Raw genomic sequence first — 25617 nt, 5'->3', positions numbered from 1 at the left:
CAAGACATGCTAATAATACTAATAGTAATAATGATGATTTTATTATCTTTAAATTATTATCATGATTATTATTATTATTATTATTATTATTAATAATAACGCACTTCCGAGTTGTAGTAGTCACGTGACAGTGGAGCCACGCAAACATGGCGGCCACCGGTGGCACTTGGGAGAGCTCCGTGAGGAAGAGACGTGTTGACAGCAGAAAGACGGAGTCAAAGTGTGCCGACAGCAGCGAGGAGCATGGAGCGGACGGCAGCGAGGACACGGAGGATGAAAAGGGACCCCGTCCGTTACAGACCGGGACTTACTGGCTCACTCGTGTCGTGCTGCTGCGCTCCGTCGCCTTTATTTACTGTAAGCACGTTGACGTTTAGCGTTACTGGTGAGGCGCTCAGTAGCAGTGAGTCCTTTCCGCTAAGGTCCACAAGAGATGCGGAGTCCTTATTTTAGTTATAGCTAGCTAGTTAACTAGTAAGCTAGTTAGCTAGCTCTTTGCTCGTATTCTCCTTTTAGTGTGCTGGTGTCTTACTATCTTCATTTGAAGCTTTAACGCGACTCTCCGCTTTCAGCTCCTCAAGTTGGGCTCCAGTTAGCTGTCACCTGTCCCAATGTTGTGAACTGTTAAAAGTGCAGCATGTATTATGGAGAAAAACATCTCTGAATCTGTTTAGTGTAAGTTAGTGACACTTAGGGCTTAACAAGTGTTAATTACCACAGGAGATTTAGTGATGGAAGTGTTTCATTAGCAATTCAATAGACTTTACATTTTTTTTTTTTTTTAGGTAAAGTAGTAAAACCCCAGTGCAGAAGTCCTGCATTTTAATCTACAATAAATAGTGTGAGGATGCTAGCATTCCTCCAGCTCCTCGTTTGGGGTATTCCGGTGGCCCCTGTTCAGCTGGAAGATGCAAATCCCTCCACGGTTTCCAAGGTTTTTCCTGCAGTCTGCCCTCAATCAATATTGCCCGGGGGCCCCTGAGCGATAGGTCACCTGGGGTCTTTACGTTTCTGGGCAAACCACCTCAATGCTCAGAGCAAATGAACTTCCTGTTCAGGAATCCCAGCAGCCCCCTGTTTCCATGACCTATAAGGATCAGTTATGTTTTGCATGGGTAAACCTCCTCTGTCTCCTCTGTCTCCTCTCTTCTCTGCAGTGGTGGCGTTCAGCGTCGCGTACAACCAGAACAAGCAGCTGATAGGCGAGCGCGGCCTAATGTCCTGCAAGAGCTACCTGAACAGTGTGAAGCGCTACGTGGGAGGAAAGATAGGCCCGGCGGCCTTCGCCTACACGCCCTCCGTCCTCTGGCTCTTAGACTGGAGCGACATGGATGCCAACCTGGATGGCATCGCCCTGGGGGGGATGGCGCTGTCAGCCTTCGTCCTCGTGACGGGAATGGCCAACATGGTGGTCATGGTCACGCTGTGGGTGCTCTACCACTCCCTGGTCAGCGTGGGACAGCTGTGGTGAGTCTGGGACGTACACAAACATCAACTGGGATTATATGTGGAGGACAAACTGTGTAACAAGAACTCCATGTATACAATTTTGCTAAATAAAATGGCCAGATTCAGCTTTTAAAAACCCATTTAAAGTCTTTAAATGTTGCACATTAATTATTTTTCTCTTAATAAAGCTCTAATAAACCTACTGCGCACTAACCGCTCAAGTCAGCGCCTGTAGCATTTAGCTGGTAAAAAGCCAGAGTTGGTGGAGACCAAAAACGGAGCTAAAAAGAGAGAGTATATATTGGACTTGCATTCATCAGGTGGACGGAGACACGACTCCAAATTGATGCTTATTTCGTGTCTGACTGTTAGATGTGTAAACAGGCATTTTATGCTTGTGGCCGAAAGTGGCCAAAATATAAATAAGTAAAGAAAATAATCTTCAGTTTTGTCAACTTGAGTTCTTTCTAGATATTCCATTCCAGCTCGTTAGTTTGTTGCATCAAGGAGTGCATCAAAGTGTTCATTTGTGGCAGACACTTTTGCTTTGATGCCCTGACCATAAATATTATGTGTGACCACGCTCACCCTTTTGTCAAGAGTCTTCTGCCCACGTTACTGGGAAAAACACATATCATTTAATTCCCACAAAGAAATGAGAATATTCTTGAGAGGATTGGCTTACCATAATAACTTTATTAGGTTATATAATGTCAGATTGTTTTTTTTTTAATATTGCCGTGTCCTTTTGTTTTCTTCTTTTTCTAGGTACTCCTTCGGTAAGTGAACAACACGGACAAAATCCAGGACCGCTTCCTTTCTTCCTCTACATCAAATAGAAGTCGTGAAACTAAGGGAAAGCATTTATGTGAGACACTCCGGTTTGGAAATAATTTTAGTGTGTCTATAGAAACGTGTGTGTGTATTTATAAAAAAAAAAAAAAATATATATATATACATACATATATACACACATATACAAAAAAAAATATATATATATACACACATATACATATATATATATATATATATATATATATATATATATATACACACATATATATATATATATATATATATATATATATGTATATGTATATGTATATATATATATATATATATATATATACACACAGTTGTGGTCAAAAGTTTACATACACTTGTAAAGAACATAATGTCATGGCTCTCTTGAGTTTCCAGTTATTTCTACAACTCTGATTTTTCTCTGATAGAGTGATTGGAACAGATACTTCTTTGTCACAAAAAACATTCATGAAGTTTGGTTCTTTCATGACTTTATTATGGGTTAACAGAAAAAGTGACAAAATCTGCTGGGTCAAAAATATACATACAGCAACATGAATTAGCAATTTTGGTGACTTAGAAAGTTGTGTCAATGAAATGAGCTTCATAGCATGGCCTCTTAACTTCTTGTGAGTGATTATGAGTGACTACAGCTGGTGACTTCTCTGAGGCCATTTAAATAGGGCTCATTGGATACAAACGCCCACAAACGCTACAATGGGAAAGTCAAAGGAGCTCAGCATGGATCTGAAAAAGCGAATCATTGACTTGAACAAGTCAGGAAAGTCACTTGGAGCCATTTCAAAGCAGCTGCAGGTCCCAAGAGCAACAGTGCAAACAATTGTTTGTAAGTATAAAGTGCATGGCACTGTTTTGTCACTGCCACGATCAGGAAGAAAACGCAAGCTATCACCTGCTGCTGAGAGAAAATTGGTCAGGAGGGTGAAGAGTCAACCGAGAACCACCAAAAAGCAGATCTGCCAAGAATTAGAAGCTGCTGGAACACAGGTGTCAGTGTCCACAGTCAAGCGTGTTTTGCATCTCCATGGACTGAGAGGCTGCCGTGCAAGAAGGAAGCCCTTGCTCCAAAAGCGGCACCTTAAGGCTCGACTGAAGTTTGCCGCTGATCACATGGACAAAGATAAGACCTTCTGGAGGAAAGTTCTGTGGTCAGACGAAACAAAAATCGAGCTGTTTGGCCACAATGCCCAGCAATATGTTTGGAGGAGAAAAGGTGAGGCCTTTAACCCCAAGAACACCATGCCTACCGTCAAGCACGGTGGTGGTAGTTTTATGCTGTGGGGCTGTTTTGCTGCCAATGAAACTGGTGCTTTACAGAGAGTAAATGGGATAATGAAGAAGGAAGATTACCTTCAAATTCTTCAGGATAACCTAAAATCATCAGCCCGAAGGTTGGGTCTTGGGCGCAGTTGGGTGTTCCAACAGGACAATGACCCCAAACACACATCAAAAGTGGTAATGGAATGGCTAAATCAGGCTAGAATTAGGGTTTTAGAATGGCCTTCCCAAAGTCCTGACTTAAATCCCATTGAGAACATGTGGATAATGCTGAAGAAACAAGTCCATGTCAGAAAGCTATGAAATTTAACTGAACTGCACCAATTCTGTCAAGAGGAGTGGTCAAAGATTCAACGAGAAGCTTGCCAGAAGCTTGTGGATGGCTACCAAAAGCGCCTAATTGAAGTGAAAATGGCCAAGGGACATGTAACCAAATATTAGCACTGCTGTATGTATATTTTTGACCCAGCAGATTTGATCACTTTTTCTGTTAACCCATAATAAAGTCATGAAAGAACCAAACTTCATGAATGTTTTTTGTGACAGAGAAGTATCAGTTCCAATCACTCTATCAGAGAAAAATCAGAGTTGTAGAAATAACTGGAAACTCAAGAGAGCCATGACATTATGTTCTTTAGTGTATGTAAACTTTTGACCACAACTGTGTATATGTATATGTATATATGTATATGTATATATGTGTGTGTGTGTGTGTGTGTGTGTGTGTGTGTGTGTGTGTGTGTGTGTGTGTGTGTGTGTGTGTGTGTGTGTGTGTGTGTGTGTGTGTGTGTGTGTGTGTGTGTGTGTGTGTGTGTGTGTGTGTGTGTGTGTGTGTGTGTATATATATGTATATATATATGTGTGTGTGTGTGTATATATATATGTGTGTGTGTGTGTGTGTGTGTGTGTGTGTGTGTGTGTGTATATATGTGTATAAAGTAAATCTACCCCATCCTATTATTTAATTCAAGAAGGATTGTATGATTTTATTGGGAATGAACCTTAAACAATAAAAGCAAAAACAGTTCAATCACAGCATGAATGTGCTTTATACTCATGCTTCTGACACACTCAGCTTTCTTATGATTGTTCCCCAAATAGTTCACAGCCAGTTCTTTGGTTAAAATGCAGTCGCTGACAGAACGCTGCGTTACTGATGTGCAGGCCAGTGTCTATTTACACAGCGAACCCAATAAACTCTCATGAACGCAATAATAAAGAGGGGGGGGGGGGGGGTCAGAAAGGAAAGACTTAAGAAAGTATAAATGGGAGGTGGTACGTAGGGCTCCGGCCCAGATAAGTGGCGAGGTCAGTGGCAGCTCTGTGATTGGCTAATGACACTTTGTAGTCAGAGACGCCAGGCCAATGTCTGTGGTTGGGGATTGTGGCTTCTGTGTCTCTTTTTAAAAAATGTCTTTTTTTTTTTCTTCTCTTTTTCTCTCACTCTCACTGTCTTCCACTCTCACTCCCTGTTTTCTTTTGGACCTATTATCGCCCTGTAGCTGACAGTGCAGCTTTAAGTCTGCAGACTTAAGCTCCAGCAATTGTTTCCAAGTCTAGACTAAAAACCAGAGGACATGTTTGTTTTGCTGTAAGGGACATTGGTCTCATGCTTGACAGAAATTGTGCAAGTTAAATAATCTTTACACAAGGTACCCATAATGTCTTCTGGGGCTTTTGACCATATAACATGGTCGTCATCAGTAGATTAAGTTTGCTCGGTATGTAATCAAACTGCAGATTTCAAACTTTCCATTCTGCTCATCACTTTTCGTGTGATTTCTTGCCAAGCTAGCAGCATGGCCGTAGGAATGGCAACGTTGCTCCGTTGGTCCAACACTTTTGGTTCAGACTGAAATATTTCAGCAACTGTTTTAAAGATGGCAGTGGATCTCTATACAGACATTCATGGTCCCCAGAGGATGAAGCCTACTGGTTCTGGTGATCCCTGACCTTTCATGTAGCCCCACCAGCAGGTCAAAGAGTTCAGCTATCATATGAAATATCTCCACATCTACTAGATGGATCCGCGCAAAATCTTGTACGGACATTCATTGTTTCTACAGGATGTATCCTAACGACGTGGGTCCAGCGCCATCTCATTAGCAAACGCTAGCATGCTTCTATCATACCTGCTAAACATCAGCGTGTGCATTGTCATTGCAAGCACATTATCCTACTGACATGAGCATTTAGGGCTAAGCCAATAATGTTAACATACGCTAGTACCACGTTTGTAATGATTAGCAGTTTTAAGCAGCTCCAAGCAAAGTGTGCTGTGTAAAAAAAAAAGCCGGCCCACCACTGTTTACCATAGAATCAACCTGTTTACTTACAGTGTATCATATTCTGCTTTGAGCTACAAACAACTCCTAGCCAAAATGTATGTATAATGTATGAAATCATGTGTGTGGTTTAGCTTGAGTGTTCTGTGTGCAGTTAATAGCATTAAACATCATTTGTTTGTTTCGTAGGAATTTTTAATTTTTTTTTACAAATGATGCCCTGATTATTTTTCCAGGTTGGGAGAGCCAGCTGTTGGAGACGGGATTTCTGGCCATTTTCCTGTGTCCGGTGTGGACTCTGTCCCAGGTCCCCCGCCGCTGCCCCCCCTCCCTCATCTGCATCTGGACCTTCAGATGGCTCATCGCTCGCATCATGCTGGGAGCTGTGAGTAAAGCCCTTTACAGTTACATTCACAGGTACGCTGCATCTCTCGGACCGAAACAAGAGACACTGTTTTGATGCAGTGATATCATTTTTTGATTTTTTTTTTTTTTTTTTTTTTTGCGTAGAACTTCTCAAAGCAGCCGTTTAACTTGTCAAACACAGTAAGACATAATTGATTGGAGTTGACTCAGAACATGTCTTATTCCTAAAACCCATTCACTGCCACCAGCACCTCGACTAACACATTTCCTGTGGGGAGACCCTGCACAGACATTAATAATAGTCCAGTCTAAACAGAAAGGCATGTACTTTACACACACGCACACGCACACACTCGCATGCGCACAAACACACACACACTCGCACGTGCACAAACACATACCTGAATACATCCAGCAAGCCAACATGGAGAAATAAAGCCAGTTTGCAACAGTTTAATTCCCTTGGGCATTTCAGTGTTTGTCCTCCTGACTTCAGATCGTTTCTTTTGGAGCAGTGCTTTGCTACAAAACACTGCCAGTATTTAGAAATCCAACCCAAATATATGGTCGGCTAAACAACATGTCTGGTTGTTTGACAGTCTCCATGGTGAATTTTAGACCACCGACTGGGTTTGATCTGCCAATCACTGCAGTCGCCACAAATCCAGCAGGGTTTTTCCTACAAGGACCACGAAGAGAGCTGAAACACAAGGGGAACCACCTCAGCCCTGTTTGACTGTAGAGAGCGAATTTCAGTCAGCAAGATGCAAAGTCAGTGAGAGTTTAGTTTAGTGAGTTTAGTACTGAAGTCACCTCGTCTATGGTATGCTGGACTGCATTTATGTTGCAAAGGGTGGAAGGAAACGTTGAGTTGATACAAATTATGAACCGAATGAGTTTTTGGCTCATAACATAGTACTTTTGTTCCCAGAAATATTCAGCAGATTTTGGAACGGAACTCTACATGTCCACATATGAATGTATGTTTATTTACAATTAGAAGCTTCAAACTCAATTAGACAGTAACAGTATATATATATATATATATATGTATATGTATATGTATATATATATATATATATATATATATATATATATATGTATATGTATATGTATATATATATACACACACACCAGCTTCTTAAATGTCAAAACAGGCAGCTTTTTCATGTCTTGCATTACAGTAAATTTAATGATGTTGTTTGTCAGCCAAAACCAGATATATCACCTTGGGCTCTAGGAAATTATGAATTATCTAACTTATATTTAAATACTACACTGTATTAATTGAGAGAATAGTCGACCATACAAAATAATCGTTTGTTGTAGTCCTAGTTCACGCAGTATGTCCACTGTTTGTGCATAACATTCACTTTATCTGTTCATCACACATGGCTACTATCTTACTTGTTTCCTAATTTGAATTGAATTGAATTTTAAGTTCTGCTTGTGTTTATTTTAGATTTTTGAATGTTTGAATGGGTTCATCTCCTCCAGTGACGGTAACAGAAAGTGTTGATCACCATGACATATTTTAAAATATGCAGAAAACGGATAACTTTCAGCCCAATAGGATCAGATGATTAGATTTAGGCGGGATTTCCACAATGAGATTTTCATTTTTCCCACCTAATTTGTAACAATGCTTCAAGTGCTGGCAAGAATGTCAGACATCCAGAACTCTGAAAGTTTGTCAGGAAATCAAATCCAGACGTCACACAATAAACAAAGGAAACAAATATGTCACAGGGAACTACTCGGCTACATTTCTTTTGTGAAAACTTAAATGTGTAACGAACATTCCTAGGAATAGCATTTTGCATATACAAATCCATTCCAGATTGCAGGACGATTCGGTGGGAGGGCTCAAGTTTGTAGGCGACCAGGAAGAGCTGAGCCTCCGTCACAGTGTCCTCGTGTAGCAGCGCAGCAGCCCCTCAGTGTTTGATCCACCCTGGTCACAGTCCTTTATCTGTGTGACAGCCCGTGGTTCACCACTGCTGTCACCGCTACACAGTTTCTGCTTGTGAGGACGACACGGCTCAGCGCACAATCCAAAGGACCCCTCCCCTCACAGGAACCCAGTGGTAGATTCTGTGTATGAGCCCACCCATCGCGTTTGTTGAGCGTTTCTTTTCATTTTCATAGCGTAACTTAGAAATGTCGAAGATTGTCACACTCTGGTTACATGGTTTTGATCTCTAATGTTTGAAGTGATGCTCCTTTTTTCTGTCGTCATGGTACATGCTGTCATGGTGGTATCTGTCACATCCATATTTTCAAAATGCATTACGATTGGTAGCTTATATTAATACTTGGGATGGGCTCATATGCTTTTAGTCACATCTTCCCCTTATTATTCTTTGAACCAGCTGTTGCAATAATTCAACACAAATCCTAAAAATATACATTAATGAGATATTGTCGTGGAAAAGTATCCCATTAATATCAAAGGAATCAAACGCTTGTGTTTCCTTGGTTACCTTTGATAATAAACTCTGCTAAGCTAGATAAAGCACCACCTCATACGAGAATTAATTGGCTCACCAGAACAGAACTTCACACACACACACACACACACCCACACACACACACACACACACACACCCACCGTATTGGCACAGCAGGTTGCCCAAACATAATAATTTCCAACATGTGGCTGCAAAAATAGAAAAAAAGTGTCTGCTGACCATATGTTATGCTAAACAAGAGTCTTCACATAGAAGTATTTGATTAGATGAATTGCCTTTTTTGGTGTCCCCATTAGTATAGCTGAATGTGTTCGTATATCATGTGACTTGTGTTGGGACAAGTGCAGCTGGCTTGATTTGTGCTGCGGCAGCTTGTTTGCATCATCAGCCTGTGCGGGTAATCGGGCGATAAACTACGAAAAAGTGTAGCTAATGTGGTCTTATAGGACTGTGGTGTGGTGGCTTACAGTAAATATTCTGAAATGTGATTAGTCATGTTTACATAAGGGCAGAGCGGGAAAGTAGTGAAGGTGGATATACAGCCCTATAGACCTTTTTAATTTCCTTTTTAAATAATAAATAAATTAGCTTGAGCTTTCATTGGACGTCAATGTAGCAATGACCCTTTAAGATGTGGTTCCACTATTTAATTATTGTGCTGGGGTGATACATTTTAGTGTGCTTGTTTTCAGGCTCCCCAGCCTCTCAACATCTGTCCATGTCACTGAAGTTCTTCATCATATTAAAGGCCGGTAGCCTCTCTAGCCTCTCTTCTCAGTGCTACAGTGAATTAATTGTCCCAGTAAAGCCCTAACAAATACAATAATGGAAGCATTTCTTTGTACCCATTGTAATCTTTTGCTGCATTCCATTTACCTGTTGGGAATGACTTCACATGTGAGTCGACTGCGTTCCAGTAGCTACAACAAGTCGTAAAAGTTTATGGGGTTTGCTCCAGCCAGGTTAGCCATTGTTAGCAATAACAGTTGATACTAACGCAGTTGTACTGTTGAGTTGACACAAACACCGTAGCAACATGTCCGCAGAAAGAAGTTGGACAGTACTGTACTGACTCATCTAATGAGATGCAAGTAAGACAAAAGTGCTAATCAACAGCAAAATACTGTAGCTTTTATACTGTTGATTCGTTTAGCCGTTGGTAGGGTTCATCCGAGTCGGAAATCCCACTTCAGGTGGTTTTCCAGTTGAAATGTTGTCAATTTCAAATGGAACGCAGCATATTTACCTGGGCTTCATTTCTAACATGCCGCCAAAAGATTTAAAACAGGCTAATTGAATTCAAACAAATCACCTAATTGTACTTGCTAGCCGTTTACTGATAGCATAGCATTCGCTAGGAGAAAACACTTAAGGAAATATGCTTGTATGCTTTTTCATGATCACATAAGAAGGCACTATCAATTTAATCTTTGTTCGTCTAGTACAAAGATATGTCCAGAACGTGGTTAGCATTGTTTTAGCTTAGCACAAAGATGGCAGTGTGTGTGTGTGTGTGTGTGTGTGTGTGTGTGTGTGTGTGTGTGTGTGTGTGTGTGTGTGTGTGTGTGTGTGTGTGTGTGTGTGTGTGTGTGTTGGGGGGGCTGCTAGACTTGCTGCGCTGTTTCACACCTTTGTTAGCAAGCAGGCTATAGTTGGGTGTTTCTACAGTGTTTAGTGGTTACCGCTGTGACTGTTTGAGCATCACACTGCTGTCATTTCATTCATGAAAACCTATTAGATGAATCATGTTGTTTAATAGATAATAAAGCCTGTGAATATGGGCTTCTTGATGTTTTACCTAATCACAGAATGAGTTGCCTGAGGACATTTCTTGTGAAGAAACGGTTAAATGATTAGCTTCTCTGGTTTTCTGCTAATGTTTACGAGCTTCCTGTTTTAAAGTGCTGGCGCTGAGATTTTGAATTGGATTGCACATTTCACTGCTGGCAGGAACATCTGCATTAAACACTCCATCAGTCGGAAATGCCACGCTAGGTGTGGAGTTCGGGGTGTTAACTGGGATTAAAGTAAGCGTGAGAATGTGTTTTGTTAGTGCGGATTGGATTGGTTTTGGGATTTCGGGTGTTGCTGGCGTACTAACTCGTCCGGGGTGTTGGCAGACAACTGGCCCACTGGAATGGACCGGTGTGTCTTGACTAATATGATAAATATCTGGGGTGACTGTGACTTTGAGGTACAAGTGTAGTTGATGATGAGGTCCTGTGGTGCTGCTTTACTGCTGCGACACAAGTGTTCCTCTCTTTAACCTATGATAACTTACAAGGAACAGTCTGGTAAATAACTGATAAGAGTTTTGTTTTGTGGTTGCTCTAATTTTATTCTACTTTCAAATGTTCAAAGAAGAGTTATCTGTAATACTAAAACCGGAGTGAACAGGATACAACCTTGAGGAAAACCTTTTTTCCTTCCTCCATTTGTCTTCCTCTCCTATGTTTTCAAATACAAAATCAAAATAGATTTCCTAAACCTTAAGCGTCTGTATGAAATAAAACAAAAAAAATACATCAAATGATCTGAAATGATTACAGTTAATCTGAAGTAACTAAACCAACTGATTTTGTGGCCACTTGGGTGCAACAGAAACAAGCTGCAAACACAACTTTGACGTATTATCACCGTTAAGGTTGAAACGGTTGCTTATTTTCTTACCCATCTGAGATGAAGAAACATTAGCATTCGTGTTTTTGCCGATAACAGCTGTTCTCTTTGGCTGAAAACGCAGATGAGAGCTGTGAGAATGAAGAAAAAACAATGAAGTTGTGGGTCGCAAAACCAAAACAATGAGCTGAAAAATGCTAAAACACACTAAACTCAACGTTATGGGTTTCTCTTTGCTGGATAACGGGAGATTTATTATGCGTGATTGGCCAACGCTGTGTTAGCATTCCGTTGCCATAACGTTAGCCAGCTTATCTCTGTCCGGATGGTTGCTTAGTTTTCATTTGGCTCGTAGATCTGAAGGTCCTGTACACACATCTGTAAATTGAAGATTTAGGCGCTAACCCAAACACGGGATCAATGCCTGTAATGGGTAGCAATCTGTCAAGGTTCTTTGACCTTTTTGTGTCTCCTAATTCATAAGGATTGGCCTCTTTCAGTGATGTACATTGAGAATTTACCTTTTTCTTTTTTCTTTTAGCAGCCGAGTTGTATATATTTCAAAGTATTTGTTACTCTCTTCATTAAATCTCAGCGTTCTTGCTGGACATTTGCTAAATCTCCATCAGTATCCTTCCCCCCCAGAGCTCTGGGCTCTGTTCATGTCAGAGGTGTGTCAGCTTGTAATTGTTGACATTTCACGGTCTCATGACTCGATTAGATTATCAGGAACATCTACGGCCGCTTCATCTCGACGGCCAGCAGCTGCAGTCAACAGCCGAGCTCGTAATCAGAGTGAAATGGTTTTTCTAAATCTGGTTAGCAGGAGTTAGCGGATGATTTATTCTGCATTCCATGCGGCCGCCTGATGTGTCAATATTGATGGTCTCGTGTCCTGGATAGCTTTATTTAGTTCATTTGGTGAAAAACAGGCTTGGAGCTGAGGACACATTTGGTGTTTCCAAATAAATGATGTGATGAATGTGTTTTAAGTGTTAGTGTGGGGGGGTGATTACCTGTGTCATTTACCTCAGTTAGTGATTTCCTTCAAGTCCCCAAAATGAAGACAGGCCTGGAGCTACTTTTGTTTTGCACGATACTTCAGATTTTTAGAAAGTGTTCAGTTCTTAACACCCTGTACAGTCAGATTATTTAGTGCTTATTGCCTCTCTGTCAGTGGGACAGAGTGCTACTGAGTGCTGAAGGCCAGAGCACCTCATGATGTGTTCAGACAGCAAGCTGATTCAATTTGTTCTTGCAGATTTGGTCTTTAAGGCAGACTGTCCATCACTGATAAGGGCTGCTAGATTCATGAAGTGAGAACGAGCAGACGTCTTGCATTTGCAGAATCCCATTGTCAGCTATTATCAGATTGTATTTCATTTCTAAATGCAAGAATGTTGACTGAAAAATTGTTGATGTTGTGCATGATTAGGCCCTGACCTACATCAGCTCACAAGTACCCTGGAGTCACCCTTCACTCGTTCACTACTCCCTAGATGTAAGGATATATATTTAAGCATATAGACGCTCACTCATGTACAGGGCATACGAATGAATCCACATCATTGTGTTATTTTAACACAAATATAAGATGTGATGCACTGCATTGTGGGATTGTTGCAGAAAGTGTACATGCTATGGAACCTACTTTTTTTGCTGGACTGCAGCAAGGTGAGGCCAGCCCTATGAACGCAAAGGTCTGAGTGAGAGATGGAGTTTCCTCATTGGCTGTCGCGCTTTAGAAGGGAAAAGAGTTGTGCAGAGATGACGTATTTCTGTAGGCCAGCCTGGAAGTTGGTTGTCGCACTGGTGCCCTCGATACAAAAAAAACAAATTCACAACTTCCAAGTTCTGAAGTGCATGTTTCAGTTTGTCTTTGAATGAATGCTGAAGCTCAAGACCCAAGTGAAGTAAACTAAAATGTACATATGATTAGTACTCAACCTGTAACTACAGTCGGTCTCCTAGCAAACAGTCAATGCACAGTGGTCCTGAACGTCTCATTTAAATGAGCACTAACTGCACAGTCACCCGCACCACACTGCAGCTCACTTCTTCCTTCCTTTTACTTCATGTCCTCTTAATTAAGTGAATGTGTTCATCTTTGATGTGGTTGTCTACATGGATTATAGATTCCTATCTACCGATGACCATGCCTCCTCCATCTTATCCGTCTTGGCTAACGGTGCAAGCGCATAGCTGGGTATTAATTAGGAGAGGTCAATGCATTTATAGCTGCTGTACCTTTTCATGTATGCACCACCTAAGGGAAGTCAAATCCCAATCAGGTTTTATTCCTTTTGGATCGTTTCAGGAAATTGTGGGATTTGAGTGAATGCAATCTGATCTTCTAATGGACTGTTGACGGTCGCTTATTTGACGTGCTTTACAACAGAACTCGTGAACCATTAACTGTTTGTATGATTTCTGTCTTTTTCAGGGTCTCATCAAAATCCGAGGCGACAAATGCTGGAGAGACCTCACCTGCATGGACTACCACTACGAGGTGCGTGCACTGTGTCACGCCATCATGTTAGCCAGCCAAATGCAGTACGTGAAGCAGATGACCGTTCTCGATCTGCAGCTATAAACTGATTAAACTGACCAACCTGATCGTCAGCTGTTCAGACTTTACTAAGAGAAACCTGAAAGAACTTTTGTGCTTTCCATGGAAAAGGAAACCAAATTTGTAGTTGTTCCACTATGTTCATTTGACAGTTTCTTACTCAGCAGTTAGGCGAGGTAGTGGTCAGTGGGTTTATCTGCACTTTTTACATTGAAAACAGCTGCTGCCAGAAAATTGGGAAATGCAGTGCAGTAAATACCAGACATCGATGAGCCATGAGCACCAAAGATTCCTAAATAACTTACAAGATGATTCTCGAAATTTCCCAAAAGCTTTGTTTTCATTGACAATCACAACGTCTTAAGTCCAGATCCAGCTATGCAAAACACATCGTGCCACGGCTGTGTCTCCTCGATGATGGCGAGACGGAAATGAACTCGCATCAGGCTAACCACACCAGGGCAACACATTACAGTAACCACGCTGTCGTGGGTTTCAATAAAACGGCCTCGTATGCGGACCGCGACGTTGTGCAAATCCCACTGCTCCGTGTTACGGAGCCGCAGAGGCAGGCGGCCCGGCTTCTGTAATTACCACAGACAAGAATACGCTGTCTACGCTCTGCAGTGTAGATACTCGCACAGTCTGAAATTCATTGGGCATGGAGGATGGACTGCAATACAATGGCTCTTTTGGGTCTGGATATCTGGTGCCGCTGTAGATTATGGAAACTTGGATTACTTAAAGAAGGGAATCGGGGAAAGACACGCCTCGTATATGAACTGTTGCAGTCAGGGTTTCTGCCTTTCCATTTGTTTGGTTTGCTGCTACACTGCATTGTAAATCTGCTGCAATTCATCCTCCCTCCAATTGAAACAGTTTTAGCGTTGCTAATTCCATGGAAATCACGAAATGGTTGTCAACCCAAGGGGGTTGTAAAATTGAATATGTGGAGGGATATTTTATCCTCTACTTGAATCCATTATCTCTATTTCTTGTAAAATACCAAACGGTCTCTGTCCTCTCTGATAATTAATCAAATGAAATGGACTGAACTGGCCAATTCATTCTTTGGTTGCTCTCTGTATATGCAGAGTCACCGCTGTGCAATATGTAGATTATGATAGTGAGTCACAAAGTCAGTACCGTTGCTTAGTTTTACGGGATTATAAACTGGGGTTTCTCAACAATTTTATGACCCGAGTGTCAATTTAGGGAGCCAGAATATGATGGAGGGCCGAGCAACTATGTTATAAGCAAAACAATCTGATACTTTCTGCTTAGCTTTGCAGGTATTTGGTCATGAACCAAAGTATTGGATGAACAGAAATTTGATGATGGCGCTCGATGGAAGGTTTATCCTCTAGATTTTCCTGAACTTGAATATCTGTCGCAAATTTCAACCATCCTGTACTTGTCGAGACATAAAAACACAAAAATGTCAACCTCATGGTGTCGCTAGAAAAAGTCAGTGACTTTGATCACCAAAGTCCGTGGGGTTCATCCTCTGGGCACTATGAATGTCTGAGGATATTAAAAGTCCTCTCTGAAACCAGCCTAAATGACTGCACTTCTTAAAGGCACAGCGACCCACTGTACTTATGCGGTGGTGAAGGAATCTTTCAGTGAAAGTTTACACAAAAAAACAAAACGTAACTGAACAATTCGCTGATGCATTCGTTCCAAATTCCAATGGCTAAAAGAAACCAAAGACCTAACTGTGTTGTCTATGTCGTTCATGTTTAAAATGGAGCACAGGAGCAGCAGTGGTTAGTGGTCAGCATGTGTACTTGATGCAGTTAAATGAGGAGAATCATGTGTAACGTCAAAACGTAAGCTGGATATTTTCACATGTAAATCAGTATGGTGTGGCTGTCAATGTACTCTACTGTGATTTATATGTGTGTGTGTGTGTGTGTGTGTGTGTGTGTGTGTGTGTGTGTGTGTGTGTGTGTGTGTGTGTTTGTGCGTGCACTCTCTTTACACTTAAAATCAATTCATTTGTGCCGTGCTTTATTGTGTCCTTGTGTATGTCTGTTCTACTTGTAATCCAGCTATATAGCAGTAGGTGTCTACAGGGTTTTGCGTGGACAAGTAGGCAAACATTTGCCCTTTATTACACATTCAGCAGATTAGCATGTCCGCTTTACAAAAGTCAATTACTACCTTTTCAGCATTTACCCTCATCCTTGAATTGCCGTGCTTGGCCACATTTACATCCTAAAGCTACAGAACGTGGCTTCAGCTCAACTACGAATTTACCTGCTGGCAGGTGTTTGAAATGTAAAGAAATGTAGTGCGTTTAGAAAAATGTTGTCGCCTGACAAATCGTATTTCATGATGGACCTTATTCCATGCTGGGTCAGTTTCTCCAACCTCAACTGTCAACGGCCTTGGGGGTAATGAAGATTTACAGGCACACACACACACACACACACACACACACACACACGGAGTGCCGGAAGCCGCTGGCGCCAGGTGAGGCGTTATTAACCCCCCTCTGACACACTGCTCTCTTTCAGATCCCCTCCTGCGTTGGGTGTGTTTCGGTACAGGCGGCGTTTTGTTTGCTTGGGCTTGTTTGTTGTAGCGCAGCTAGCTCGCGGGCCAGGTGGGGGTTGTGTGGTCGCCTGAGGTTGCGGGCTGCTTGCCCTTGGATTTCCAGGGGTGGTTCGGTGAGCTACAGGTTAAATAACCCCCCCTCCACCTCGCCATTTCTTTTTCTTCCATTCCATAAAAAAACAATTAGAGTACAGACTAGTGTGCCAGTGTCTTGTTTTCTTTTCCACACCACCTATTTCTGTGCCGTATTTATTTTTCACCACCTCACCTGACACTATTTGCATGTCCAGCTATTACACGGTTTGCGTGTGACCACCTCTCACACACACACTTAATCATACGCACACGAACACTGCACAGCTCTGTGCAACTGTTTTGTGTGTGTGTGTAGGTGTGTTTAGGTGGGGTTGCCTTCATTTACATAAAGTTCCACCTATATTTAGAGATGGAAATGTTTCCTCTCTCCATCCTGGGCTCAGGCAATATTTTATCGCCAAAGTAAAGCTGAGAATTTTTTTTTTTTTTTAAGGCAGTGGAAGAAGTCTACGTTTAATAAAATGTTTGGTACAGGTTTTAAACTTTTATGCATAAATGCATGGAACTAAAACCCACGGAGGATTGAAGGACATGATATTGTCAAACCCTCATTTCCTGACAAAGCGCCATCTCTGGCATCATCAGAAGCTTAAAGATAGTCTGGGTTTCAGGTTTTTCTCCTCTGACTGTCCTACTTTTTCATTCTCTTTCCCTCCGTCTTTCAGACCCAGCCAGTTCCCAACCCCATGTCCTACTACCTGCATCACTCCCCGTGGTGGTTTCATCGTTTCGAGACGATCTCCAACCACCTCATCGAACTCATCTTCCCGTTCTTCACCTTCTTGGGAAGGCGGATGCGCATTTTCAACGGAGCAGTCCAGATCCTGTTCCAGGTAACTCACACTTTTCACCAACTCTCCGTCAATGACGGCGTCTTGTGAGGGAAAGCCTGTATTTCTACAGAGCCAGACTTTGAATTTAGAGTTTTTCTCTCTCTGCCTTTTGGACGTCTTAGTTCTTGCTTTTGGACCAGTCATGCCATTAAATGTTAATACATTAAACATGTTTACTGGCTGATTTAAAGGAAGGAGGTGTTCTATTACATTTTTTTTTCTTTATTATTGCTGTGCTAATGTGCGCATCATATGCAGTGGGTGTCAGAGCTCATGTTGCTGTCGTTGATTTTGCATGGCTCAAAATAAGTCAGTACTTAACTTGCCTCATAATGCTAAAGTGATGCAGTGTAATGAATCCTACAGTTATTCTGTTCTGATGTTTTCTGTACCACCTGTGTGTCTTTCCACTCGGCCTTGTCTCTTGTGCTATAGGTGGTTCTGATAGCGAGTGGGAACCTCAGTTTCCTTAACTGGCTGACCATTGTTCCCAGTCTGGCCTGTTTTGATGACGCATCGCTGGGCTTCTTGTTTTACTCTCGAGGTGGAGCCAAGAAGGCAGTGCTCGAGTTGCAGAACGAGGCTTCAGCTGGACGCACCCCCAAACCCACCAAAGGTACTCACAAAACAACCTGAGGCCAAAAATAGAGAGACAAAATAAAGTCATGTCAGTCCTAGCTTTAGGACTCCTAAATGTTATTAGTGTGAGAGTAATTCACTAAGCAAAGTGGCCATTTAAAGGGATAGTTCAGGTGGTTTTGAAGTGGGATCGTGTCACTCTTCCACTAGCACGTATGCTAAGCAATGTGCTGTTCCAGTGAAACATATTTTAGCCAGCTAAAAAAAAAAGTCAATATCAGTTTAGGTGTATGCTATATTTAGAATCCCTACTTTACCTTGCCATCAGACAGCCCTTTGCTCTGTTCAAAGCCACCAGACTCCTTTGACAAAAACAGACATGTTTGCTGGTGTACCGCTGCCTCGATCGGTGAGTGAGTTACTGTGTTATTGTTTGACTTTGGTGTTTTCAAGGGTTAGGTTGAGATTCACCAAAGTCCCACAATAACACAACCTAACTAACCGATCGAGGCAGCGGTAGTAACTTCCATGTTCTGCGAGGTAAAATGACTGTTTTTTTGTCAAAGGAGGCTACTGGCTTTGAAGAGAGCATAGATAACAGCTTCCTCATCGGAAGAACTGTCTGACGGCAAGGTGAAGTGGTGTGAATATTCTAAATATAGACTTAAACTGAAATAGTTTTTTCTTTTTTTAGGTGGTTAGAATATATTTCGCGACTGCCCCCATACACAGCAGTACATGGTTTTTCTCCCGTCCTGGTACTCCTGTCAGTTTCTCCAAACTAGGGTGTGCTGACCGTCACCTACTGTAGTAATACACTGATTATGGACAAGTACCTCATACAACCCCAGAGCCAGAAATCATATGAGTCATATACTCTATGGTATTGCAAAATAAAACATATTTGCACATACTACTTTTTTTTTTTTTTTTTTTTAAACTTGACTACACACAATGGGTCCAGAGACTCTAACAGTCGAGGCTAATGGATACAGGAGGAAGGGAATTATGGAAGAAACTGGGAATTATGGGAAGAAAAGGGATTAGCTACTGGACAGCTGAGAAGCCATATGGTTTACAGGAATTGAATGGTATGTGGCTAACATTTTTACAATACAGACTGCTCAAAATGTGGTGAAAGCAACAGCCCTCTCTAATTGGTCTCATTGGACCCAGGAGTGTCTTTGCTTTGTTGTAGGACGTTGAATATAAAATAGGCTTCTACCTGGTGCGTGAGCATGTTTTAATCATTTTGACCATTTTGCAAAAGGTTTCAGTGTGATTATGCTGATGTCTTTAACATGCGTGGGATAAGCAGGCAGACACAGGTGGTAGGAAACTCACGGACTCGGCCAACGTTTGTCAATACCAGCCGTCCCGTGATCCAACAGCTCAAACCTCTTCCACCAAGGAAGTGTTGAAGTCATCACTTTTACATCACGCACAGACTTACACGCTTAATAGCACTAATTCTGTTCACATGCACACAAACCAGCCAGACACTAACAAACATGTTGCCTTGATGTAAGCTGTAATTGCTGTCTTTCCCCTGAGCCCCTCAGTCTCATTTTAAAATCGTGGACTGCAAACGTGAGATGCAATATTTCTCCAATAGTCTACAAAATGTAACAAGTAAACAAAATGCTGTAGTACCTTCTTCAGGCAAAACAAGACCTGCAATTTTGTTCAATTTGTCTAAGAGCAGTGTCTAGACAGAGTATGATGACTAATGTTGCAGTTTTCCCATTAATTCATGCTATTCCACTCTTTGTGTGTGTGTGTGTGTGTGTGTGTGTGTGTGTGTGTGTGTGTGTGTGTGTGTGTGTGTGTGTGTGTGTGTGTGTGCGTGCGTGCGTGCGTGCGTGCGTGCGTGTGTGTACATACTGTATGCATTACAGGTATGTTGATACGCCGGATGGTGAACATCTCTTTGGGCGTTCTGATTGGCTGCCTGAGCATTCCCGTGGTGATGAACCTGTTGAGTTCCAGGCAGGTGATGAACACCTCCTTTGACCCGCTGCGCATCGTCAACACCTACGGGGCCTTTGGCAGGTACGGGGCGCTCAGGTCATGAGGTTGGACACGGTATCGTTGGATCAGCTTGAACAGCAGCTGAAATGAATGTCTAAATGTAAAACCTTAAGGTGGGTTAAAGGTTTGAAGGCTCACATTTATACTCACACGTGTTCATCGAGAAAGTTATTGGCTACTGTTATATATAAGGTCAAAGGTTCTTCCTCCGTCATTCCTGTTGGCTTAATCATTGAAACTGAAACATTCAAAGTTAATTTAATGGATTCTGGATTAGCGAGATTATCTCATTATTCTAAGAACGTTTTTCATGGTTATCTTGTTTCTCTGAATTGAAGAGAATAATATCTCAGAATCCCCCCCCCCCACACACACACACACACACACACACACACACACACACACGCTAAGAATAATTAGCGTGGGGGGGGGTGGGGATGCAGCAAACTGCGGCTCTGAGGATGGAGATCAGACCACCAGCGCATTGGTCTTGCGATGGCTGAATTGGAGTTGCTGCAGCCGCTAAATGAAGGCCCATCTTTGCAAAAAAGTTTAGTTTTTATTTGCAGAGGTTTCAGGTGTCTGTCTATCAGAGTCCTGCTGTAACTCCACCACAATGAGGAGGAAGGACATTTTGTCCTCGGTGTCTTTCCATAAAGTAAAGTCCCAGATAATCCAAACACCTCGCTGTTATGACAAACCAAATAGTTAGCTTTTTATGATTCGGGTAAACAGAAAAAAAACCATTTGGCTTTGTGAAACTTGAAGCTATGGTCGAGTGTCGTCTGTGTAGCAGAAAATATATATATTTTTTAACTATTATGGTCAGAACCTGTCTAAAAATGTGATTATGCCACATTCCTGCTGCCATTACACACTTCCTTTTACACAAGATTTCAAAATCTGTGCCCGTTAAGGGATCTGCACTTTTAAATGGTGTCCTTCATGTCTGCAGTCTTGCATACGTTCACATCCACTCTGCAGCCTTCTAGCCTCTTCCCCTCGGTTTGTGAAGCATTTAGTGTTGTTTTACAAATCAGCGTACTCACTTTCACCTAATTCCTCCCCAAACTCTGTCCAGCATCACCAAGGAGCGTACCGAGGTGATTTTCCAGGGCACTCTGAGCCGGGACCCCAAGGACCCTGAGGCGCTGTGGGAGGAGTACCAGTTCCTGTGTAAGCCGGGGGACGTTTACCGGCGGCCATGCCTCATATCACCGTACCACTACCGGCTGGACTGGCTCATGTGGTTTGCTGCCTTCCAGGTGAGACACTGAGGGAGTTGATGTGCGTAGTGAAGTGTACCACCAGCCTAAAAAAACAGATTCACTTGGCGTGAACATGGGTTTTGGCTGATATTAGTGCCAAAACGGATGCCATTAATCAGTACCTTTTTAGATGTAAGATTTCCATTTAAAAAAACACCCTGTCGCCTCTGATAATATGAAGTTAACTAGGATAAAAAACACGAATAGAGGACTGAGTTTAGCTGGTTTATTCTCCTATGTGGCATTAAGCGTGTCAAGCCACAAGGGGGCAGTAGTGTCATGTACTAAAAATAAGGTGACTTTCGGTATAGTCAGTCTCTATCTGTGTTTCTTACCTTCTGGTCTTATTCTTTATTCTTTTGCCTCAGAGACTCTTACCACACCCTCCGTCTCTCCCTGCCTCCTTAAATCCACATGTCCGTCTCTTTCACACCCTGCGTCTCCTTCTCTTTGGCTCATTTCCTCGTCCTTTCCTTTAACACCTTGTCTCCGTGTTTCCGTGCAGACCTACGAGCAGAGTGAGTGGGTGATCCACATAGCGGGACGTCTGCTGTCCAACGACAGCGCCGTCCTCTCGCTGCTCGACCGCAACCCCTTCCAAGGCAGAGAAACTCCCAGGTAAACCCAGAGCACACAGTCGCAGGGAAAAGATCCGTCTGCAGGGTCGTCGTACAGCGTGAGGGATTTCTATGAGCATAAAGCACTTCATGTCCATATCAACCTCGCCCAGGCACACATTTGTCCAATTTATGATCAAGCTCTGGTTGCTACCTGTTGTTAAATGTTGGCAGCAATCAAATGAAAAACCCATACTGCTCATGAGTTAGTATTCTCTGTGCTATAGCGCCCTCTAGTGAAGCAATGAGCACATAGTTGTTCTTTTGCTCAAATACAAAAACTGAAATATGTAGATGAACCTGTTTGGACAATATACTGTATACCTATAGTTACACATATTAATAAGTGTCATACTTTGCCCTGAGAGGAAAATGACTTTAATGAGACCAGATGCTGACAGTTGCAATGCCTTTTTGTCTCACGGGACGACCCTCCTTTCCATGTCCTCCTCTTCTTCAGGTGGGTTCGAGGGGAACATTTCAGGTACAAGTTCAGCAAGCCGGGCAGCACCAGCGCGGCTGAGGGGAAGTGGTGGCTGAGGAAACGCATCGGAGCCTACTTCCCTCCCGTGGACCTGGAAGGACTAAGGGGCTACTTCCAGTCCCGGAGCTGGCCCCACCCACACATAGCGCCAGGCAGGAGCTAGAGCCATGACGGCCGACTACAGAATCAAAGGGGGGGGGGGACCTGAGGTCTGCAGTGGTTGAGGTTGGAGAGAGAGGTCAGATTCAGTGGTGTGGGACAGAGGCTCAAAGGACCAAGGATGCCATCAGGTGTTTTTTTCCACATTGAAATATGTCATGAAGAACTGCTTCATAAAACCTGATATTTACTCAAACACTGTGACGCTTTTCAAGGTTTCGTGAAAGGAGTGAATCTATGAATCACAAATGAGTACCGCCCCTTGAATCTCACAAAACAATGTGAGTATTGAATGTGACTTCACTAACGTTTCGACATTAAAACTGCTTACATTTAAATTGTGATTTCCCTTCAACCTTTCCCCTCCGATGAGGAGTGTCATGTTTTGACAGAATGTTTTGAACAGGGCTGAACATTTCGGGACTGTTTCTGTGTCACCTCGCATTGACCAGCTCAGCTGAGCGTTTAGACAAGGCTACATTAGCCGCTGCTAGCACAACACGCCCACCAAATATATTCAATGAGGTGACAGAACGTGTGGAACAAAGAAGAAAAGATCTCTAGTTTTCATGAGTCTGCTGTGTTTTTAGCAGTGCAACGCTAAATTGGAGGAAAACTGTTCTCCAGGCGTCGACTTTCTTCACCCGACGACCAGGTGCACTCTGTCTTTTCCGCCCTTTTCCTCACATCAAGCCTCACCTGTCCCTCATCAGCCCCACTGTGTTTATACACTGGCCCCTCTTCCTTTGACACATTGTCCGTTGTGCCACTGCAGCTGTAGCATCCTGCCTCTATTCTTGTGTGCTCGTCTTTTCATGATTCCCGTCCTCTTCTGTTTGTTTTTGTTTTTTTGTCTGCTTGCTCCCCTTTAGGATGTGTTTACCCTCGCTGACTGTTTACATCTGGGTTTACACTAATCTGAGCTATCGTAGTTATGAGTTTTGGACGTCATCTTCCAAGTTGAGAGAAGTTGCAATTGAGGGTGTATTTAGTTCAATAAGTGGGACTTTATCCTCGCATCTCAAGCTGGATCATAAAGGGATCATTTGAATCAGAGGTGAATCAGATTTCACTAGTAGACACTAGTATACTCAAATGCAAAAAAAAGGTTATTGATTGAAGCAATAAATTGCTCCGTACAGGCTGTAGAAAACAGCTGCAAAATCTGTTGTTCTTCCCGCATCTAGCACTGTCATCGTCATATATCATTTATGTTTTATAGATGATGATATTGCTGTGCCTCTCGCTCTCTTTCTTGCAGAATTTTTGCTCAAAATCAAATTTCCATATCTTTGAGCTTTCTGATGCCCGACAGGCTGTTGACATCCAGATATTTATCAATTGTCTCTGAAATGGCTTTTCAAAGGGAATTTGTCTCACCAGCATTATTTATACCAACCAATCTCTAATCATCGCCACAAGTAATGATATTTAGATGAAATATAATCAGAAGACTTTCGGCCTTCAGCTCCTAGGCAGAAGTGTATGAAAGCAGGTGACAATAAAGCTAATTTAAATGAGAAGGTTTGAGTTGATTATAAAAATAAAAACCCATCAAAAATTCAAAATAAAAGAAAAAGAATGTGTACAAAATGTTTTCATTAACATGGAGTTCTAGTGACGGTAGGAGGACACTGGATGGTGCCGTTCTCCAGCTCATTCATCTGTCTGGGCTTTGTGGTTCACTCCCGCATTCATCATTGTTCCTCAACGTTAACCCACCTGCACTGAGTCTGGTGTTGTTTTTGAGTGGAGGACGTCCCTTCTGTCCGTTAGGCCAACATTTTACCCAGCAAAACCATATATATATATATATATATATCTGTCCCTGACAACAAAAATACTCAAATTATGTGTCTGCAAATAAATTGAAACATATTTTGAAGATATTTATTGAGCCTGTTTTTGTCTTTTGATTCTACCCACCTGATGAAGATATTTCCAAAGAGTTGCCTGAAACATGCGGTGCAGCTTAAATGTGGATGTACTTCCACTTCCTGACACGTGCCTTGTGCAACAGCAACCTCACAATTATTAATTAATGAATTCACAAAGGAGCCGCGTGTAGCATTTAGTAGGGATCTATTGGCAGAAATGGAATACCATTTTAATACATATGTTTTCTATAGTGTGGTATCACCTGAAAATAAGAATCTTTGTTTTCGTTACTTTAGAACAAGCCGCATTTATCTACCTATGGAGCGGCTCATGGTCATGGAATCCGCCATGTTGCACCGCCATGTTTCTACAGTAGCCCAGAATGGACAAACCAAACACTGCCTCTAGAGAGGGCCATTTGCGTTTTCACATCAGCCACACGGGAGAAGTTTCCATTGGTTGCAATGTGCAACCTCACCGATCGATGTCGCCAAATCCCACACACACACACACACACACACACACACACACACACACACACACACACACACACACACATACATATATATGATTATTTCTTAATGTGTTGTTTATTTATTCAATATTGAACTCTAGGGCTCCGTGATTATATGAAGTGAAAAATGATTTGAAGGGTAAATAAACGATCACTATTATTATTGTTATCAGTGGTGGATTCGTGTTTCGACGATGCAGCGCTCTCACAGCGTGTGCTTTTTTTTAATAGCCTCCTCATCAAACGTCTCTGCGTCCCGTTTGTTGTGCTCCCCGCCTTCGGACTTGCAAATAGATCTTCCTCGCAGAATCGCTTTTTCGCAGCTTTCGTGTGACTTTGATGATTGACTTACAGATCACGCACACCAGATCACTGTTTTCCCTGTTGTCCTCTGATATAATATTAAAAGTGGCGGCGGCAGCAGTGCTCAAAGACTGGTTTGATCACAGCCATCGCCAAGTCAGTCAGCCGCCCAATGGCTACTGGTTGTACAGGGCAGCTCTCAGGTGTGGAGGCTTCTATCTAAAGGGGGATTGTTGCAGAAGAAGACGCTCCAGTGAGTCACCAGCGCCTCTGTTCGTGGTTGCGTAAAATGCTGTATATAGTATGCATCGTCACAGTGGATGCAGGACAATGACTGTTTGCAAGCTGAAAGATTAAGAGCTCCTTAAACATACGGAGTGACTCATGTGGTGTTTTCACACAATCTGGTCGATACAGAGAGCAGGCTTTCT

General features: G+C 42.3%; 1 protein-coding gene across 2 annotated transcripts; it reads left to right on the top strand.

The window, feature by feature from the left end:
• The first annotated feature begins 145 nt into the window (after positions 1 to 145).
• lmf1 (lipase maturation factor 1) lies at positions 146 to 24380 on the top strand. Of its 2 annotated transcripts, XM_068704555.1 has the most exons (11): positions 146 to 357; positions 1158 to 1467; positions 2218 to 2228; positions 6074 to 6222; positions 13737 to 13802; positions 17186 to 17353; positions 17789 to 17969; positions 19831 to 19984; positions 21045 to 21228; positions 21737 to 21849; positions 22309 to 24380. In XM_068704555.1, exons 1-11 carry the CDS (start codon positions 147 to 149, stop codon positions 22493 to 22495), a joined length of 1734 nt encoding a protein of 577 aa, XP_068560656.1. In that variant the 5' UTR covers position 146; the 3' UTR covers positions 22496 to 24380. The 2 variants fall into 2 exon arrangements, with proteins under 2 accessions (XP_068560656.1, XP_068560657.1); XM_068704556.1 differs by lacking the exons at positions 146 to 357; positions 1158 to 1467; positions 2218 to 2228 and adding an exon at positions 2245 to 2317.
• Positions 24381 to 25617: the final 1237 nt, after the last annotated feature.

Source organism: Cebidichthys violaceus, unplaced genomic scaffold (genome assembly GCF_023349555.1).
Source record: "Cebidichthys violaceus isolate CVI_PGR_0920_01 unplaced genomic scaffold, fCebVio1.0.p SCAF_95, whole genome shotgun sequence".
NCBI lineage: Eukaryota > Metazoa > Chordata > Actinopteri > Perciformes > Stichaeidae > Cebidichthys > Cebidichthys violaceus.
This window is presented reverse-complemented; position numbering and strand designations above follow the sequence as displayed.

Bases quoted from the DNA above. Each gene is read 5' to 3' on its own strand.
- lmf1 (XM_068704555.1), top strand. From the start codon at position 147: ATGGCGGCCACCGGTGGCACTTGGGAGAGCTCCGTGAGGAAGAGACGT. The intron at 358-1,157 runs GTAAGCACGTTG...TCTTCTCTGCAG, and splicing joins CTCCGTCGCCTTTATTTACT to TGGTGGCGTTCAGCGTCGCG. The intron at 21,229-21,736 runs GTGAGACACTGA...GTTTCCGTGCAG, and splicing joins TGTGGTTTGCTGCCTTCCAG to ACCTACGAGCAGAGTGAGTG.